Source organism: Salvia splendens, chromosome 16 (assembly GCF_004379255.2).
Source record: "Salvia splendens isolate huo1 chromosome 16, SspV2, whole genome shotgun sequence".
NCBI classification, from domain to species: domain Eukaryota; kingdom Viridiplantae; phylum Streptophyta; class Magnoliopsida; order Lamiales; family Lamiaceae; genus Salvia; species Salvia splendens.
This window is the reverse complement of record NC_056047.1, coordinates 12,644,141-12,664,881: the sequence shown is the minus strand read 5'-3', so window position 1 is coordinate 12,664,881 and position 20,741 is coordinate 12,644,141. Positions and strand designations below refer to the sequence as shown.

The 20,741-nt window shown below is 44.0% G+C and overlaps 1 protein-coding gene across 1 annotated transcript; it reads right to left on the bottom strand.

The window, feature by feature from the left end:
• Window positions 1-517: 517 nt before the first annotated feature.
• On the bottom strand, window positions 518-2,896 carry LOC121770193. Its single transcript, XM_042166971.1, has one exon. The coding sequence runs from the start codon at window positions 2,894-2,896 to the stop codon at window positions 518-520; it is 2,379 nt and encodes a 792-aa protein (XP_042022905.1).
• Between the last annotated feature and the right edge of the window lie 17,845 nt (window positions 2,897-20,741).

The following is a 20,741-nucleotide window of genomic DNA, read 5'->3' as shown; positions in this document are numbered from 1 at the left end:
ATCCACCATATCATCCCTCAAACTTATTCAAAGGTATGCAAAGAATAAGTTTGAAAAGTTGGTGGAGAAGGGAGACTTACATGGTATGCAAGCAACACAAAACACACCAAAAATAAACTGAAACGGTAAAATTAAAAGTTACCTACTAGGGGTTACCTCCCCTATAGTGCCTTTGGTTATCGTCGTTGGCTCGACGTCCTCCATGAGCTGCATCATGTCACGCCATAACTGGTGGTGTTAGACTTTCTGTCAATATTGGAAGCATATGATCTAGCCAATCTCTTCTTCCACCAAGTATTTTTCAGAGCTCCATCAGAAATTTTGGTTTCCACTTTGGGTGAATTTTCAGCTTTTGTTTTCTTCACCTTCACTTTAGGATTTGATGTAGTCTCTTCTTTAGAAATTGATCCACCACATGAAGCAAGCATCCATTGCGGTAAAGAAAAATCCTCAAATGTGGACTCAATTTCTTGTGCCTTTTGGACCTCTACAACGTGCACAGCTTTGCACTCCTTCTTCATAACAAGTTTTTCTTCCTCACGACTTTCATAGCATTGTAGATAGATAGGATGTGACGTTTGTTGCCCATATGAAGAGTGAGCTCTCCCTTTGCTACATCTATCAATGCTTTTCCCGTTGCAAGGAATGGGCGCCCCATGATAAGCGGTACATTCACGTCTTCTTCCATATCCAGCACTAGAAAATCGACGGGGAATATAAAGTCGTGTACCATCACAAGAACGTCCTCAACAATTCCTTTGGGATAGGTGACGGTTCTATCTGCCATCTGTAGCGTGATTGTTGTCGGCTTGAGAGTGCCGATCTTCATCTTTCTGAAAAACGTCTTCATCTTTCTGAAAAACGATAATGGCATAAAATTTATACTCGCCCCCAGATCACAAAGTGCCTTTGTCTGTCTGTCATTTCCAATGACGCATGAGATGTTGAAACTCCCAGGATCTTTAAGCTTGGCCGGTAGCTTTTTCTGAATTATGGCACTACAGTTTTCAGATATGTTCACCGTCTCATAGTCAGTCCACTTCTTCTTCTTGGAGAGCACATCTTTTAGAAACTTTGCATATGTAGGCATTTGTTGTAACGCCTCTACCAACGGGATGTTGATGTTCACTTTTCTAAATATGTCGAGAAACCTAGAGAAGTGATCATCTAGTTTCTTCTTCTGCACGCGCTGTGGAAATGGGATCTTAACCTCAGTAGGGGGTGCAGGTATCACGGTACTTGCCTTGGGAGGCGGCACCTCTTCCACTGGTTCTTTTTCTTCCACCACCTCTTCTACCACTGTCTCCTCTTGAGAGATTTTCTCCTTCTCTGCAGGCATGGTTGGGCCTTCATAGCTCTTTCCACTTCTCAGATTAATGGCTTTGCAATCCTTACAGTCTTTAGGATTTACAACCGTTTGTGAAGGAAATTGGCCTGGTTGATGCTGAATACCCACAGCCTGTGAAACCTGGCTCATCTGGTTATCGATGCTCTTCATGTGAATATTCAAGGCATTCACATTAGCTTCAACCTGCACTAGCCTTTTGTTGGAGTCTTTCATGCACTCTCCCGTTTGTTTCATAAAAGCCATTAACACATCTTTCAGCTCATCCTTCTTCGGTTCTATGATTTGGCCATCTGATACCTGGAATCCGGGTGGTGGTTGCAAGGCATTATTTGGGTTCCCGTAGGACAAGTTGGGATGCACCTTGTTCCCATAGTGGTTGTAATTGCCTCCTCCTAGGTTGGGGCGGTAATTGTTGAAATTTCTGCTATTGCCACCTTGGTAAACGTAGTTTACATCTTCGACTCCTTGTTGCATCTCAGTCCCAACCTGTCTTGTTCCCATATACCCAAGCTTGTCAGTTAGGAATTCCAGCTGCTTGGATATTGTATCCATCCTATCAAAATCGGAGGTGGATGCCACTCTATAGGATTTGCTTCTATCGTTTCTCCATCCATCATCATTTGAAGCCACTCTCTCAATCACTTCAAGCGCTTCAGCTTCTCCCAACTTCAAGAGAGATCCTCCGGCGCTCATGTTCAGTTCACGCATTGCCTCCAGTGTGCCTCCCCTGTAGAAGGTTAAGATTTGTTGCCCCGGGGTTAGCCCGTGGTTGTGGCATCTTCTCATCAGCTGCTTGAACCTTTTCCAAGCCTCCATGATATTCTCCTGAGGGTGCATCTTGTATTGAATGACTTCTGCTTGGCGTTTGAGTGTCTCGCTAGGTGGATAGTATTTCTCCAAGAACAGCTCCACCATTGCATCCCATGTGGGCACAGAGTTAGGACCCATACTGTCATACCAGTCCCTTGCCTCGTCTTTCAAAGAGAATGGGAATAATCGGAGGCGGACTTGCTCATCTGTGACCCCATTCGCCTTCACTGTGTTGCTGATTTGTATGAACTTGGTGAGGTGCTTGTTGGCATCTTCTGAACCTGTCCCACCAAATGCGTTTGCTTCTGCTCTGTCTATCAACCCCGGTCTCAATTCAAAGCTGTTGGCCGCTATCCCCGCATTGTTGACTGGTGGATTAGTGACCTGTCTGTAGGCAAACTGATTCTGTACGGGCACAGGCCTCGCGTTCTGCTCATCCAATTGCCTCTGCATGGCAGCCAGCTGCAGACGGAGTTCACGAATGGCAGGATCCTCATTGTTGTTCTCCCCGCCGTTCTCCATTAGAATTGGAGAATGAGGCTCGCACTGTATAGGTGACGGAAGTGGAGATGGACTTGGTGATGGAGTTCTCTGGATAGGAGAAGGTAGACGCCTGTGAGCGGGTGAAGAAACCCGAATCCTTTGGTTTAACCTTCTATGCGCGTTCCTCCTTCTGTTGGATACTTCGATCTCGGGATCGATAAGCTCTAGAGGTGGACCTTTAGAACGTGTGTGCATACAACCTGAACAAGGAAACACATCTATTAGAGAACTAAAAATAAAAAGTAAAAATAAAGCAAGTAAAATCTAGATTAGTAATCTCAATTATTATCACGATATTAAGCTATAATGACACACAATTGTCCCCGGCAACGGCGCCAAAAACTTGACTCAACTTATTTAACACAAGTGATACTCGCAAGTGTACGGGGCTAGTGTAGCAATTAGTAAGCAAGAGTATCGTATCCCACAGAGACAATTTTGTATCACTTAACTACCACGAACAAAAATCAACTACTATCTAGACAATCAAGAAAAGATTGGCTTGTTCTAACAACTAATAAAAGCATATAGTAAGCAAGTAACAATTAAGAACAAGGAAACACGGTGTAAAAAGGATGTGAAAAGATAATATGGAGAAAATTGCAGAACTCAAGGATCCGATGCACAATTCCAAGCTCTTATCCAGTCAATTCGCTTTAACTTTTGGTGTCTCTAGAGTTACTAAGCCGACCACAATTATAGATTAAACCCCCTCCCGAGGTGAGAAACCTGTAGATTAGGTGCTAGGATCGAAGTCCCCTTATAATCCTAAACTCCTAACTCCCAAAAGCTCGATTAGGTCAATGACCTCACTCAAAACCTCAACTCTCCCGAGTTCTATTGTATTATGGTGTGAATTATTCTTCTTTCCGGATTAATTATTTCATCTCCTGATTAATCTAATTAATCCTACACAATCAAGTGGTGATCAAGCAATTGAAAGGAATAAACCCAAGAATAATCAAATAACTACAAGAGCAAGGCAAGAACAAAATCAATCGGATAAAACTATGAAATCAGTGCATCATCACCAAGAATTCTACAAGAGATGTTTAGCTACTCATGTTTATAGAGAAAACCATGTTCAAAACAAATGAATTCAACAAATACATGAAGTAAAGATAGTAAGACTCCTGTGAGATCAATCGATGGATAGGTGACTTCAATCTCCCGATTGGAAGTCTTCAATCTTCAATTCTCTCTCTCAAATGTGTGCTTGGGGTGGTGTGTGAGTGTAGGAGGCGTTAGGTGTGGTGTGGAATGAACCCTAGGCTTCTTCTCCTCTTAATCCCCTTCAAAAATCGCGTTTTGGCATAAAAATACGTCAAAACAACGTACTCGGCCGGGTGGAATTATAAAGGGTAAAATTCACCCGGCCGGGTGATGATTTTCGACCAGATTATGCTCCATTTGAGACACCCGGCCGGGTGGATTTACAGGGTAATAATTCACCCGGCCGCGTGAGATTTTCTGGACAGCGCAGTGTTCGTAAAACGGCCATATCTCTCTCATCCAAACTCCGATTGGGGCGTGTGAGGTACCTACGCGAAGCTCTTTCAAAGACGAAGAGAATTATGTGCATTGGGGGTTGATTGGACTTCAAAATCTCCAGTAAAATTATCTCAAGCCAAGACTGCTGCACATCCACCTATTTTGCACATTTTTCTACACATTCTTAACAAAATGGTCAATATACCAACATAATACAGAAGTAGATGTAAACACGCCTAATAATAGATGAAATATGATCAAATTCATACAAAACCACCCTCTAAAACCATGTAAAATTCAAGTGTGTCACAAAGCTTCCGCCACTGACTTTGGTTCGTCATCTAACATAAAAGTTATGAAGTCGGGACCAAATGTCTTAGCAACTTTAACCCTTTTACCACGTCTTGGTTCTATATCCTCAGGACTTGACCTCGTCCTTTTTGGAGGATTAGAACTAGTGGATTCATCCATCATTCTTTCACTAGAACGATCCTCCTGCTTCTTGCAAGGGTACACATTCTCAAAGAATATAACATTTCTTGACTCAATTGTTGTTCCTTCAGCCACGCCAGGCACGCTGACCTATGGACTAGGAAACGATATGCAATACTATTAAGTGCATGGCCAATAAAGATGCAATCGACTGTTTTAGGGCCTATTGCAACTTGTTTCGGAGGAGGTACTTCTACCTTCGCTAAGCACCCCCACACTTTGAGGTATGAATACGAAGGTTTCTTGCCTTTCCACAACTCATAAGGAGTCACATCCCTATTTTTTAGTGGAATTTTGTTCAGGATATGATTCGCTGTTAACAAAGCCTCCCCCCACATGTTCTGGGGTAATCTTGAATTAATCAACAAAGCATTCATTATCTCTTTTAGTGTTCGATTTTTGCATTCAGCAACACCATTTGATTGAGGAGAATATAGAGCTGTGGTTTGGTGAATTATTCCACTTACATGGCATAATTCGGCAAACGGCGCTACATACTCACCACCTCTATCACTTCGAACACACTTAATTCGATAATTAAGTTGATTTTCAGCTTCATTTTTGAAGTCTTTGAATGCTTCAATTGCCTTATCTTTACTTCTTAATAAGTAAAGGTAACAATACCTTGTGCAATCATCTATAAACGTGATAAAATAATTTTTACCACCTCTTGTTTGCACAAATTTCAAATCATATACGTCTGTATGGATCAATTCAAGAGGTTTTGTGCTTTGCTCTACCGAATGGAACGACAGTTTAGCCATTTTGGCTTCAACACACACTTCACATCTTTCTTGTGAGTTAAACTTACCTATTTTTAGTAAGTTAAGATTTACTAATCTTTTTATAGCATTTAGATTTACATGTCCCAATCTATTATGCCATAAATCAGAGCTTTCAAGCAAATAAGAAGATGTGTCATCTTCCTTATTGCTTATTCCTTTTCCACGGTGAATGACTGTAACATCTAGCTCAAAAAGCCCATTCACTAGGTGACCCTCACCTATGAACTTTTCATACTTGGTCAATATAACCTTTTCACACTCAAATTCTAGTGAAAATCCATGATTTACTAGAAGTGAGTCTGACACCAAATTATTTCGGATGTCTGGGACATGCAGCATATCCTTAAGGGTAAGAACTTTTCCAGATCTCAATTTTATGAACACATTACCCACACCAACCACCTTAGAAGAGGCTTGGTTTCTCATACATACTTTTCTACCTCCAACAGATTTGTAGGTAGATAAAACGCTTCTTTCAGAGCACACATGACATGTGGCACCTGTATCAACAAACCATTCATTTGGATTGTTACCATGGTTCACATCGGAGACCATTGCGACCACCTCGTGATCATTGTAGTTTATAACAACACGTTCAAATAATTTGCACAATATTGTCTCCACCAATAAGTACACAATTATATTGAACCATATGTGCATTGGTATATTCAACAACCCATGCATCCCAATTACTACTACCAAGTCTAAATTGGTCTTGCTTGTCAAATGACAAACGATAAACACAATTCTCAAGAGAGTAGATCTCAAGGAATTAACCATTTCGTAGCCCATAAACATTGGTACTGTTCGTTTCTTCATTCCAGCTTTGAAGCTCATGTTTTCTCCAACTTCGATTGATATAACCATGTCTTAGAAGAGTACACTAATTTGTCTTGCGATTGTTAGAAATAGTGGGAAGAAATTCCCAAGCCGTGTACAGGCGGTACTCTAACTAATACAATCGAAAGAAAACTTGCAACGAAAAGAGGAATGAAAATTACAACGGAAATAAATCAAACCAAATTTATAAGTCGAGTCGAGGAAAGCCCTCTTTCCGCAAGACAAATTACGCCCCGGCTAGTGCTCACGGAATGGCGTATTGCCCCCAAAGATAAAACGACTTCCTCCTAGCGTGTAGAAGCACCTCAAACCCGCTAGGCACCGGCGAACTTGATGGAGTTCCGAGAATCGAGCTAGACAATGCTCCTATGATGCACAATATGATGTAGATAACTAGAGAGAGAAGTGAGAATGCATGTTTTGGTCTATCATCTCTCTACAACTCCATGCCTTTTATAGGCATCAAATGTGGACATGGAAGGTCATGGAATTAACCACCATAAACCACAATAGAGATTACAAGAACATGAGAGGCCAAAGGACTTGAAAATGAAAAGCTTGAAGCCTTTCAAATATTACACGTTTCCAACAAAACTGTTATTTGCGTACCCGTCAATCGGATCTTCCCATATCATGAAACAAATATTCAGAAGTGATGATTTGGCGAATTTTTGATGGGAATAAATGCAAGTAATAAATGAAGATCACAACACTGAAAATTACGTGGTTCGATTTACTGAGGTAAATCTACGTCCACGGGAAGAATAGAGGGCAAATTTGTATTGCTTGATCAGCTTACAGATTACAATACTGATTTGCTATATGAGATTCAGGATCTAGAGAACTTAACCTTCGTCTATCTGATCTAAGTTCTATTTATACATTCGAACTAAGATCGTGGTTTGCAGCCCTGGTAGCGGGGTTGATAACTGCTTAATACCACTAAATAGATCGTGGGTGTAATGGAGGTCGTGGAGATCCTGCATGGGTCCACTATCTCCTTGTTCGGTCGAATACTGAGACCGAACTGCTGAACTTTGCCGATCAGCTTTTGCCGATCTGAGAGTTGAGCTCGATTGGTCGGCTTTTACCGAGCTATAGGCTGTGACCGAACTCTTTGGTTGTGCCGAACTGATACTACCGAGCTATAGGCTGTGACCGAACTCTTTGGTTGTGCCGAACTGATACTCTTTCTTGGGTTTTGGGCTGATGGGCCGTCACTGCTATCGGGCTCGCAATTATTGTTTAGTTGTTTAGTTCGTATCCCATCACCACCCCCCCCCGAAAAGCGAAGTGAATCACTTCGGCATTTCGGATAAGTGTAAGGGGGAGGCTGACGTCAGGGGACGTGCTCTGCACGTGTCTGCATTAAATGTGACAGCAAATCCGGCCAGAGAATCCAGAAAAAGTGGGATTTGAAACGGTGCGACGAATTTGAAAAATATTTCCTTTCTTCCTCATTGGAACACTTTTGCGATTATTTCTTCTGCATTCTCTCTCTTTTTCGTAAAATTTTCTTCCGCTTCTTCAAGAATTTCTTCAGAGACTTTCGACCATCAAAGAGTAAAAATCATGTCTTCTTCTTCAGAAACTGTTTCTGAATCAGGTAGTGATAGGAAGGGGGGTAAGGGATCTTCTGGCCGGAAAAAGTCCGGGGAGAAGACGGTAGAATATTTTCACAGCATTTTGAGTAAGGATACTGTGATATCCTTACACAGAAAATATTTTCTTCCTGGGGGGTTAGTGGTGATTCCCGACGACACTCATAGGGCTAACTCGCCGCCGGAGGGTTATGCCACCGTTTACGAAGCCTGCTTAGAATGCGGGCTTCGTTTCCCTCTTCCCCCCGCCTTTGTAGAGCTTCTTGATTTTTTCCAACTTCCTTTAGGTCAGGTGACTCCAAATTCTTGGAGGCACTTATCGGCCTTTGCTGCCGAGCTGCGTAGACTAGAAAAGGATCTGTCTCTGAGGGCAATCCTTAATTTCTTTCAGTTTAAGAGAAAAGGATCCTGGTTTTACTTGATCCCTTTACAGCCCTTTAGAGCCTTCTGTAAAACCAAATGGCCGATGTGGAAAAATCGCTTCTTTTTTTACAATAGGACAGCGGCTCCGGACTTTTCCTGGAGAGGGCCGAAGTCCGTAATTCCTCATCCTCGGGTAGAACCGTTGGACGAGCTCGAGGGCGGGCTCAATAAGATTCCCATGATTAGGAAACAGTATTTGGAATCTGAGCTCGTCAAGGGTGACTTCGTGTTCGACTCCTCGTCTTCGGACGAAGAGACTGAGGGTGAGGATTTCTTTTTTATGCTTTACTGCTTTAGCGGCGAAAACTAACTTTGTTTTCTTGCTTTTTGGCAGTGAACATGCTAAACAGGCTTGGTCGCAAATCCTCCGAATCAAAGGAGCCGGAGAAACAGAAAACCACCAGCTCGGCGTCTGATGCCGAGAAGAATCCGAAGAGGCAGAAGACCTCTTCGAGTCAGTCTTCGGATCCAAAAAAGCCGGGATCGACCTCGGCAAGGGGGAAGGCGAAGACTCAGAAACCCCCAAAAGCGCCAGAGAGAGACATTGTCCAGGGGGGTTATGGATCAGGAGTGGTTACGGCCACTTCGGAACATATCTCTGAGCCCTTTTTATGGCCAAAGGACTTTGTAGAGGTGAATTTTCTTCTTGATTTTCTGGCTTTGCTTCTTTCCTATATTTTTTTGTGGCCCCTCTGTTGACTTTTTCCTTTTTCCATTTTCAGAGGAACAATATGCTCTGCAAACTCGTCACAGTTGAACTCTCTAAAACGTCCAGCGATTATGATGAGATGCAGAGGAATTTGAATGCTGCTCGTCACCAGGCCGAACAGGCTCGGGCAGACTTTGAGAGGGCAAGGGCCGCTATGATCTCGGCTCAGGATGAAGCCCAGCGTGCCAAAGACCAGCTCAACATCCAGAGAGAGCGGTCGACACAGAGGGAGGCGGCTGCCGTGGTTGCTCAGGGGGAGGCTCTCCGTGTTTACACGGAGAAACTCTTTTTGAGCAATCAATTTTCGGCCCTTATCGGTGATCTGCTGAAATTGATGACCGATAATGTTGAGCAGGAACCCGAAGTCGTCTTGCCGCTGTATGGCCGAGAGATTGCAGCGCGTCTCCAGAGTCTGCCGCTCCTTGAGGAGCTTGCGTCTTCATCGGTCCTGCTTTCTGCTGAACAAGTCCGTAATTGCCGTGCTGACCGTGACGAGAACATGGAGGCCATCTTTGCCTCCTTGGGGCCTGTTTCACCCGCTTCAATTTTCAAAGAAGAGGGTGAGCAGGAAAATGAGGCCGGCAAGGAGACCGAGCAGAGGGATCAGCAGACCGGCGACGGGCACGCCGAGCAAGAGGTGCAGCAGATCGGCGATGGGGGCGCCGAGCAGGAGGGAGGGAGGAGGGAGGCCGAGGCTGAGACCGAGGTCGACAAGGAGAAAGAAGCTGAAACCCACAGGGAAGCCGGAGACGAAACTGGCGAAGTATGATTTCGTCTCCCTTCTCTTAGTTTAGTTTCTTTCTTTCTATTTGTAAAATGGCCTTGAAGCCCTCCTTGTGTAAATTTTTTCTTGCGAATGAAAAAAATTCTTCTTTCTACACTCGTGTCTTCCTTATAGCTTTTCTTAATCTCTTTTACTCCTATTGTGGTTTACTGCCTGCTCGGTAAACTGAAATGCCGAACTGACATAGCTGCTTCGTATTCTTAACTCTAAGGAGCTGGAGGTACTTCACTGGAAGCGGCTATACTCTTTGGCTTTAAATGAAGCTGAGAAAAAAGCTATAGATGACCAGATGAAGTATGATGAACTCTTGGCTCGTTTAGTGGAGCTGGAGTCCAACAATAAGGACTTAGAGTCCATAAAGAAAGATCTGGAGGCCGAGCTGAATACTGTCATCGCTGAGAGGACTGCATATGAAGATTTCATCTGCGGGCGCGGGGGAATGACTATATCTGAAGTTCAGAATCAAGTTGATGAACTGTGGGAGGAGCTTCATGTACTCCGGAAGAACAATGTGCTGGAGAGCTCGGCTTGCCAACAAGTTGTGAAATTATTGCGGCGCTTGGCTTCTCTGTACGACATCATTCTTTCCCGGCGTCCCTCAATCGAGAGATTCCTTAGCCGTTTCCCGCTAACAGATGCTCACACTCCAACTCAAACCTCTAATCCACTTACTCAAAATTCTACTCCAAATCAGCAACGGACTCAGGAGCAACCGGAAACGTCAAGACAAGAACGCCCTGAAGTTCGTAGAGGAGTTGTGAATATGAGTGAGCAAGATCAGCGAATGCTTCGTGAAGAGACTCTTCGCCGCCGAGGTGCTAGAACTTCCCGGACTCAGGGAAGAGGCGGTAGGTCGATCAGAGCATCTCGTCCACCTACTTATTCTTCAACTGCTCGGAACGCCCGAACTCAGCATCATGAGGATTTTTCGGATAGGTGGCTCAACTTTAGCAATCGTAGACAGTAGAATAGTCCTTTGTAATGGTGTAACGCATTCTCGTAGGGCAGCGGAATTGTATGCCCAACAAGACTTAGTAAATGAAATTTTTTCATTTCGCTTCTATCACTGCGTATTTACAGTTCAGCGATTTTTTATTTCATTTATTGTACTCGTCCTCGGTCTTATGAAGTAAACTCTTCTTTGACCGGACTTAGTTAGTGTCCTTATTTGGCGAGTTTTATCGCTTGGATTGGACTTTCCCTAGTTAACCGAAGTGGTTTTCGGCTTATTGCAGTTCGTTTCAGACGAATTGCTTGTTTCTTAAGCTGAATTGTGGAATCTTGTATCTTCCTTAGAAGCTTGGACTCACAATTGTCTTTAATACATGATCTAAAAAAAGGGGATCAGCCTTTAAGGAACAATATACCTCAGTAACATTTATAAGAGACAAAACGCACATAACCCTAGGACCGAACTAGACACAAGAACAATAAAAATATGAAAGCACATAACCCTAGGACCGAACTAGACACAAGAACAATAAAAATATGAAAGCACATAACCCTAGGACCGAACTAGACACAAGACTGACCGGACCTTGTCTCTTACAAATAGAACTTCTTGAGGTTGGAAATATGCCATGTTCGGGGTACTTGTTCTCCTGACATGTGGGTTAATTTATAAGACCCTTTTCCCAGGACTTCTGACACCCGATACGGACCTTCCCATGTGGGTTCAAGTTTGCCCAGCTTTTCTGCTCGGCTTACTTCATTGTTTCTCAATACGAGATCTCCCACTTGAAACTGCAGCTTTTTCACCCTTTGGTTATAATACCGGGTTACTTGCTCCTTGTACTTGGCTTCTTTTATGAAGGCCAATTCTCTTCTTTCTTCGGCAAGATCTAGTTCGGCTCTCAGTCCGTCGTCATTCAGTTCTGTTGAGAAATTAAGAGTTCGGGGGCTGGGTATGCCGATCTCAACCGGAATTACGGCTTCAGTGCCGTACACTAGACTGTACGGAGTTTCACCGTTGGAGGTTTTTGGTGTAGTTCGGTAAGACCATAGGACTTGAGGAAGATTTTCTACCCATTGTCCTTTGGCTTGTTCTAACCGAGTTTTTAATCCTTTCACCAAAGTACGGTTTGTTACTTCCGTTTGTCCGTTTGCTTGTGGGTGAGAGACTGAAGTGAACCGCTGTTGAATATTCAACTCTTGGCACCAATTCTTGAATGTTTTGTCAGTAAACTGAGTCCCATTATCCGAAATGAGGATATGGGGTATGCCAAATCGGCAGACTATGTTCTTCCAGACAAAATCTAATGCCTTTGAGCTTGTTATCGTAGCTAATGGTTCAGCCTCCACCCACTTTGTGAAGTAATCCACGGCAACGATCAAGAATTTCATTTGCCGGGGAGCTTGTGGTAGTGGTCCTACTATGTCTATGCCCCATTGCATAAAAGGCCAAGGGCTTTGCATAGCACATAGATCAGTCTGCGGCGTCCTTGGGATATTTGCATGGATTTGGCATTTCGTACATTTCTTAACTAGCTGTGCTGCTTCTTGTACCAAAGTTGGCCAATAATATCCCCATCTCAGAACTTTTTTAGCTAATGCTCTAGCTCCGATGTGGCTACCGCAAGATCCTTCATGAACTTCTCTAAGGATGTAATCCGTCTCTTCTGGTCCTACACATCGCAATAACGGTTGAAGGTAGGACTTTCTATATAGGACTCCTTCATGAAGTTCATACCGACGTGCTCGGCATGTGATTTTCCTTGCTTCTCTCTTATCCTCGGGCAGTTGTCCTTGATCTAGATACTTTAATATTGGCGTCATCCAGTTTGGTGAACTGGTTACTGAGTGTACTTCAGCTTCATCAATGCTTCTGTGCGGTAATTCCTCCACCTTTGAGCTCGGATATGAGGCCAACTTACTTAAAGTATCTGCTCGGCTATTTCCCGCTCTGGGAATGTGGATTATCCGAAAATAAGAGAAATTTCGGCTAATACTTTGCGCTTTGTCCAAGTATTTTTTCATCCTTTCATCACGGGCTTCACTTGTACCCAGCATGTGATTCACTATGACTTGTGAATCACAATGAATTTTGAGAGATTTGACAAGTAGATGTTGCGCTAACTGAAGTCCGGCAAGAAGGGCTTCGTATTCGGCTTCGTTATTAGTGGTTGGGAATAAGAACCGAAGTGAATAAGTTACTTCGTGTCCGTCGGGAGCGATAAGTAGAATACCAGCTCCACTTCCTGTCTTATTCGAAGCTCCATCTACGAATCCAATCCAACAGTCCGGCGGCTCTACTTTGGGTTTCTGGGGCTGTGTTAGTTCATCATTGGTAGGATTTTTCTGTTCGGCAATAATAGGGATTGCCTGATCGAACTTTGCCTCTACAAGAAAATCTGCCAAGGCTTGTCCCTTGATGGCTTTCCGAGGTAGATATTCTATTGAATGTTCTCCCACTTGGCAATTCTGCCCGATGCTTCTGGCTTAGTCAAAACTTGCCGAAGTGGAAGATCGGTTAAGACGCATACTTTGTGAGCATAGAAATATGGCCGCAGTCTCCTTGCTGCATTTACTAATGCCAGAGCAATTTTTTCCAGAGGTTGATACCTTGTTTCGGGACCTCTTAATGCTCGGCTTGTAAAGTAGATAGGACGCTGTTTTAGGCCTTCTTCTCGTACAAGCACCGAGCTAATGGTTTGATCTGATGCTGCTAAATATAAGAATATCACTTCGGCATCAGTTGGAGCAGAGAGAGTAGGAAGTTCGGTTAAATAACTTTTGAGTTCGTCAAAAGCCTTTTTCTGTTCGGCTCCCCACTCAAACTTTGGTGCCTTCTTCAAAACATTGAAGAACGGCATTTGCTTTTCGGCTGCTTGGGATAGGAATCTATTCAGTGCGGCTAGACATCCAGTTAGCCTTTGCACATCATGTATGGACTTCGGCATTGCCATGTTCTGAACAACTTGAACCTTTAGGGGATTTGCCTTGAGTCCTTCCTTTGAAACCCAACAACCCAGAAATTTTCCCGAATCTACCAAAAAGGTACATTTTTGGGGATTGAGTTTGAGGTTGGCTTTTTTGAGCACGTCGAGAGTGGATTTGAGATTGTTTTCGTACTCCGAAGTGCTTCTGCTTTTAACAACTATGTCGTCAACATATACTTCAACCTCTTTTCCGATCAGGTGCCGAAATAGCTTATCTACCATCCTTTGATATGTGGCTCCGGCATTCTTTAAACCAAATGGCATCTTTTTATAAGCAAAAATACCGAAGTCAGTAATGAAAGCCGTTTTTGAAGCATCATTCTCATCCATTAAAACTTGGTGGTATCCTTTATACAGATCAAGAAAACAGAAAATTTTGAAGCCTATCAGAGCTTCTACTTTTTTATCTATGTTGGGAAGGGGGTAGCAATCTTTAGGACAGTGCTTATTTAGATCCGTAAAATCTATGCACATCCGCCATCCTCCTTCTTTTTTCTTGATCATCACAGGATTGGCCACCTGATAAGGCTAATTTCATGCATGGGTCTAGGGATTTAATTCGTGATTTTACTAGGACTAACGCACGTTTTAAGCCAGGTGTGTGAAGGAATTCGCCAGGTCCAGGAAAGAAGACCAAAAAATCACAAGGTCGAGGAACTGGCGATTTAGTGAACGATTATGAAGAGAATTGCTCGACGGAGGAAGCTCCAGAGTTGAAGGGTAGAATAGAGATTTCTACGAAGACTCAAGGGCTATGTCCGCATCTATAAAAGGCAGAAGCATGCAAGCTGGAGGGATCTTCCCGGGGGAGACCTCACCACAGCCTGTTGCTTAGTTCACTTTCCCACACACACACTTGATACTAGTTTTGAGGAGATCTCAGTTCGCACGTCCGGGTTTCATCTTAGCTTCCGAAATGGTGTAACACCGCTCTTGTTAGGAGCGAAGAAACAATTTATTTTCCGCTTTCCACATTTTGCTTACTCTGCCGAGCTTCGTTGTTCGAAGCTCGGTTCGCTGTTTTCACCGAATAGTTTCTGGTTTAAAAGCAAGTTTGATTTTCCGTTATGGCGATTGTGTTGATTTCTGGTTTGATCGTTTCGCTTATTGAGATTTTGGAGTTTTTAAATTGTCTGAGTTGGATGCGTTTCGCAGCTGTTTACTGAGTTATTGCAGGTTAATGGTCAGATCTGGGAGATTGGAGTTGGATTGTGGAAGAATTTTGGTTGGATTTGCTGGATTTGTTGGTTGTTGGGTTCGGATGTCTTGGATCCGGAGTGGATCAAGCATTCTGACGTGAATCTGAGTAGTTTCGATCTGATTTTCATGCTTAGTTTACGTGTTTTTCTTTCATTCCGTCTAGTGTAAGCAGATCTGATGTGTTTCCGAGTTGCAGCAAGATAACGACGACCAAATCTCTATATTCTGTTCGAATCTCGCTTTTTGCTCTGTTTGTTCATCTGCAAGTTCAATTGGGTGGAGAAGATGCATTTTGCTGCGAGCTAGCGTCAGAGTTTGTTAATCTGCAGTTCTTTCCGTACTTGCCATTTTTGGAATTATGGTCCCCACTTTCAGTCATATTCTGTTTAGCTAGATTAGGTAGTTGTTTACACTGTCTAGGAAGTGGTTATGTTTCTTGTTGTCGAAGTCTGAATTTACAAGTTTAACATGTCCTAGGTCTAGCATTTACATTTTCTGCCTAGGTCTAGAGTTAGTTTAAAATTCTCAACCCTTTTGTTGCGTGGCAGCAGCCATTTGTCTGTCCAAAGTCTCTGAGCACTACTTTGCGAGTCCATCTCTGTGGGATCGACCCCACTTCCCTATACTAATTCATAGTATTCGGGTTGAGGGATTTATATTTTTTGAAGGGGAGTCGATGTGTGTCCAACGACCAAGCACTTTATGTTCTCTTAAGTTCCTAGACCTTGTGCTCTAGTGGATTTAAGGAGCGTGGTGTCTTGACCAAGCGCTTGCAGTGATCTATTTCTGTGCACACGCGATAAAAGAAGAAAAACCTCGTTTCAAATGGCGCCGTTGCCGGGGATGGATGGCGTACTTTGTGTTAGTGCCTAGAGTTTTTGGTGTGAATAATTTTAATTTACTTTTTCTTACGTTTTCTTTGTAGTACATGAGCAGGAGCTTCCACCGGAGTAACTCGTCTGGTTGGAAATACGGTCAGTTCGTTTGGAAGATCAAGGATACAGCCTCCACTGTGACTACCAGATCATGGTTCACGACGGGAGATCCGTTCCCGACTGAGTTTTTGAGTGACGAATCTTGGGAATCTTCAGGACGAACAGATCCGGAGTCCCCACCAGAATCAGAAACAGAGTCAGAAACAGGGGAGGAAGAGGAAGTTGAGATGGCACACGTAGCGGACCCAGATCCAGAAATAGGGTCACTAACGGCTCATCTCGATGGAGAACCAGCACACGCAATAGTGATGAACCCACGTCAGAGATCTATTGAGATCAAAACGAATGTGTTAGGTGTCTTGCCAACATTTTCTGGGCGAAGGAGTGAATGCCCGTACGAGTTTTTGAACGAGTTTAGCAAGTTATGTGGCATTCAAAGGAGGCCTAATGATGCGACAGAGGAGGACTATCGCTTGCGCGCGATTCCTTTCACTCTAAAGGGGGAGGCAAATACATGGTTGTTGAGATTACCCCCGGATTCTATCCGCACCTGGAGGGACTTTAAATTGGAGTTCCTAGATTACTTCTTTCCATCCAACAAGACGAACGCTCTGAAGAAGGAGATAGTGGAATGCAAGCAGGATTACGATGAGTCATTGAGCCAATACTAGTCAAGGTTCAAGGGATTGCTGGACGCATGCCCGAATCATCGGATGATAGAGGCAGAGACCTACTCTCTGTTTTATGAAGGGGCAACTCCCGAGTCTAAGGATTTGATGAACTCCTCGAGCGGGGGGAATTTTACAAGAAAGAGAGGAAGTGAGGCAAGAGAGATTTTGGGAAGATTAATCGACGCCAAGAAGGCGTATGACAGTACGAGGAATGCTGTGAGAAAAGGCTCTGTGAATGCATTGAGGGAGCAGGAGGATGACAAAGTTGAAGCAAGGATTGATAGGCTGGAGAAAGCCTTGCTGAATGCTATCGAAAAAACTAATACAGCCACACCAAGGGAAACTGCTAAGTTGTTAGGTCCAGTAGATAATCAACTCCAGCAATATTACGGACCTCAGGAAGGTGATTACCAGGCCCAGGCGAACGCGATGGGAAGTTGGAATCCTGATGGAAGTTGGAACCAAGGAAGACAAAGAGATGCACCCTGGAGGAATCACCCGAACTTTAGATGGTCTGAAAACGAGCAAAGCCAGCCAGCACCCCAACTGAGTATACAGTCCGCACCGCAGCCCGAGAGGCAGGGTAACTGGAGAAATCATGAGGGGCAAGGAAATTGGAACAACCGTAATCAAGGAGATCACTCGACCTGGGGAAACAAGAATCAAAATTATCAAGGGAATTCTTATGTACCACCACATCAAAGGAATTTCCAAGCACCTTACCCAGGTCAAGGAAGCAATTTCAACAACAATCCAGGAGGTCAAGGGCACATTCGCCCAGGCCAAGGAAGTGGAACAAACCAAAATATAGGGCCAGGCCCTAGTCAGCCAAGCTCTAGACCAAGGAACCTTGATGAGATGGTTCACGACCTCGTTAGTTCCCAGCAGCACATTCAGAACAATTTACAGTCGAACAATGATGTGGTCCACAAGCTTCAGGATGCGCAGCAAGAACAGAAGGCGGCAATGGATATGTTGGCCAAACAGTTGTCTCAAATAGCTACTTCCTTGAGTGATATGCGGGGAAACGAGGGCAAGATTCCTGCATCGGTAAGACCACCTGACAAAGCCAATATTAGCCAGATCACGCTGAGATCTGGGAAGGAGTACGAAGGGCCGGTCATGAGGTACAGGGAGGTCACGACCCCCATTAAGGATAAGGAAACAGAGGAAAAAACCACTGAATCAAGAAACTCGGTTGAAAGCAACCCTGCAGTTAGAGATGAACTTCAGGCAGGAGATTTAGAGAAATGGCTGCCCAGGACAATCGAACCATTTTTCCTAGATCCAGAACCGGAATTGGTAGAGAAAAAAGGAGTCGATGAATCTTCAGCAGGTGAATGTTCCGGAACCGGGAAACGACCAAAACCTTTCCCAAACCGAGGAGAGGCAAAGAAAAAGAAGGATGAGCCAGTGGATCTTATGGATATTTTCGGGAAACTGGAGATAAATCTACCCTTCTTACAGGCTTTGAAAATGCCAGTTTTCAGCAAGTTCATCAAAGAGTTTATAGCTGGGAAGGCTAGACCTAGTGGAAAAATCTTGATAGGCGAGAATGTGTCCGCGGTAATTCAGAAGCGGAGGATGCCTTCGAAATGCAATGACCCAGGTATGTTCACCTTGCCTATTTCCATCGGCGATGTAAAAATTGAGCATGCTATGTGTGACTTGGGAGCATCCATAAATGTGTTACCCCTGTCCATATACAAGAGGTTAGTGGGAGTAGGTATGGTGGATACGAAGGTTGTGATCCAATTGGCGGACAGGTCATGCATCTGCCCTGAAGGAGTGCTCGAGAACGTAATAGTCAAGGTACACGACTTCCTGTACCCGGCTGACTTCCATGTGATTAAGATGAGCGATAATGAGTCTGTAGAGTCTGGCGGAGTATTATTGGGGAGACCTTTCCTGCGAACTGCTAAGACTATCATTGATGTCTTTGATGGTACTATCTGTCTCGATTACAATGGGGATAAATATACATTCAGCATAGATGAGGCAGTGAAGAAGCCACTTGATGTTGAAAATATGCATTCTGTAGATATCATTAACCCCTTGGTCCAGGAATACCTCGAGACTGAATTAATGCAGGGACAGATTGAGAACTCAGAGATGAGTCATGCTATTGATAGGGAGGTGGCCAGTTGGTGCCAAGCAATGAATACGAGCAAGTTGTCAGATGAAGAGCTAGCAGAAGCAATTCTGGAATTTTGCACCAAGCCCGAGCTAGCCAGATCGAGGGAGACACTTTATGGGGCAAGCAAGGAAGATCTTCCTGGATCGACTAAGGGGATGACGACTGGAGCAGCAGAAAAGAACCCCCTGCCCCAGGAAAAAGATGTTCCCAAGAAGGAGTTGAAAACACTTCCGCCAGGCCTAAAGTATGCTTACCTTGAGGCGAATGAGACTTTTCCGGTGATTATCAACAGCAACTTGATCAAGGAACAGGAAGAGGAGCTGCTGAAAGTCATCCGAAGGAACAAGAACGCTATTGGTTGGACACTTTCTGACTTGGTAGGGATTAGCCCTGATCTGTGCATGCATCACATTCGATTAAATGAAGGAGCGAAACCCTGCAGAGACCCTCAACGCAAATTGAATCCCAATATGAGGGAAGAGGTATTGAAGGAGGTATTGAAGTTGTTATCCCTAGGAATCATTTATTCCATACCCGACAGTGAATGGGTTAGCCCAGTACACATGGTACCCAAAAAGTCGGGAATCCAGGTTGTCAAGAACGACAAGAATGAGTTGGTACCGACCAGGCTAGTCACCGGTTGGAGGATGTGCATTGACTACAGAAGATTGAATGAGGCAACCAAGAAAGACCATTTTCCCCTTCCGTTCATTGACCAGATGCTGGAGAGATTAGCAGGCAAGCAATATTTCTGTTTCTTGGACGGATATAGTGGGTATTTCCAAATTTACGTGGACCCCGAGGACCAGGAGAAGACAACTTTCACGTGTCCGTTTGGAACGTATGCATATCGGAGAATGCCGTTTGGCCTTTGCAATGCACCAGGCACTTTTCAACGATGTATGATGAGTATTTTCTCAGACCTGCTGGAAGATTGCATCGAGATCTTTATGGACGACTTCACTGTATACGGGGATTCATTTGATTCATGTCTGGCGAGCTTGGATGTAGTGCTGAGAAGATGTCAAGAGAAGCACTTGGTTTTGAATTTCGAGAAATGCCACTTCATGGTCCCTGAAGGAATTGTCCTGGGGCATGTAGTATCGGAAAGGGGCATACAGGTGGACCAAGCAAAAGTGGACGTGATATCAAAACTGCCCCACCCGACAAATCAAAAGGAAGTGAGGGGATTCCTAGGTCACGCAGGATTCTACAGGAGATTTATAAAGGATTTTGCAAAAATTGCTCAGCCACTCACTCATCTGTTGCATAACGATGTTGAGTTTGTTTTTAATGAGGAATGCATTAAGGCTTTTCAGCTGCTGAAGGACAGATTAGTATCTGCCCCCATCATCAGAGCACCTGATTGGGGTTTGCCGTTTGAAATCATGTGTGATGCGAGTGACTATGCAGTAGGGGCGGTGCTAGGTCAAAGAGTTGATGGAAAAAGTTACGTAATTTTCTATGCGTCAAAAACGCTAAATCAAGCCCAGAAAAATTACGACACCACGGAGAAGGAAATGTTGGCAGTCGTGTACTCTTTTGAAAAATTTCGACCATATCTGCTCGGGTCGAGGGTGATAGTCTTCACAGACCACGCTGCGATAAAGTACTTACTGGCAAAGAAGGAGTCTAAGCCAAGGTTGATCCGATGGGTGTTACTGTTACAAGAGTTTAACTGGGAAGTCAGAGACAAGAAGGGGACGGAGAACAAGGTGGCTGATCACCTGAGTCGCATTTACCAAGGTGAGACGGATGAAGCAATACCTGATGCGTTCCCGGAAGAACATCTTTATTATTTTAACGATTCTCCTAGACCTATCAATTGGGAAGAAGTAATGGCAGCAACAGGTCCAGGAGATGCAGAAAAAAGGAAATGCCAGGCGAATGCAGAGCCATGGTTCGCTGATCTAGCAAATTACTTGGTCACTAGAGAAGTGCCCAGTTCCGACGAAATTTCCCGGGCCCAGAAGATGAAATTAAAAAGTGAAGCCAAATACTACTTTTGGGACGATCCGTATTTGTGGAAAATGG

What these genes read in the sequence shown, in the direction of transcription:
- LOC121770193 (XM_042166971.1), bottom strand. Translation starts at nt 2,896, where the DNA reads ATGCACACACGTTCTAAAGGTCCACCTCTAGAGCTTATCGATCCCGAG.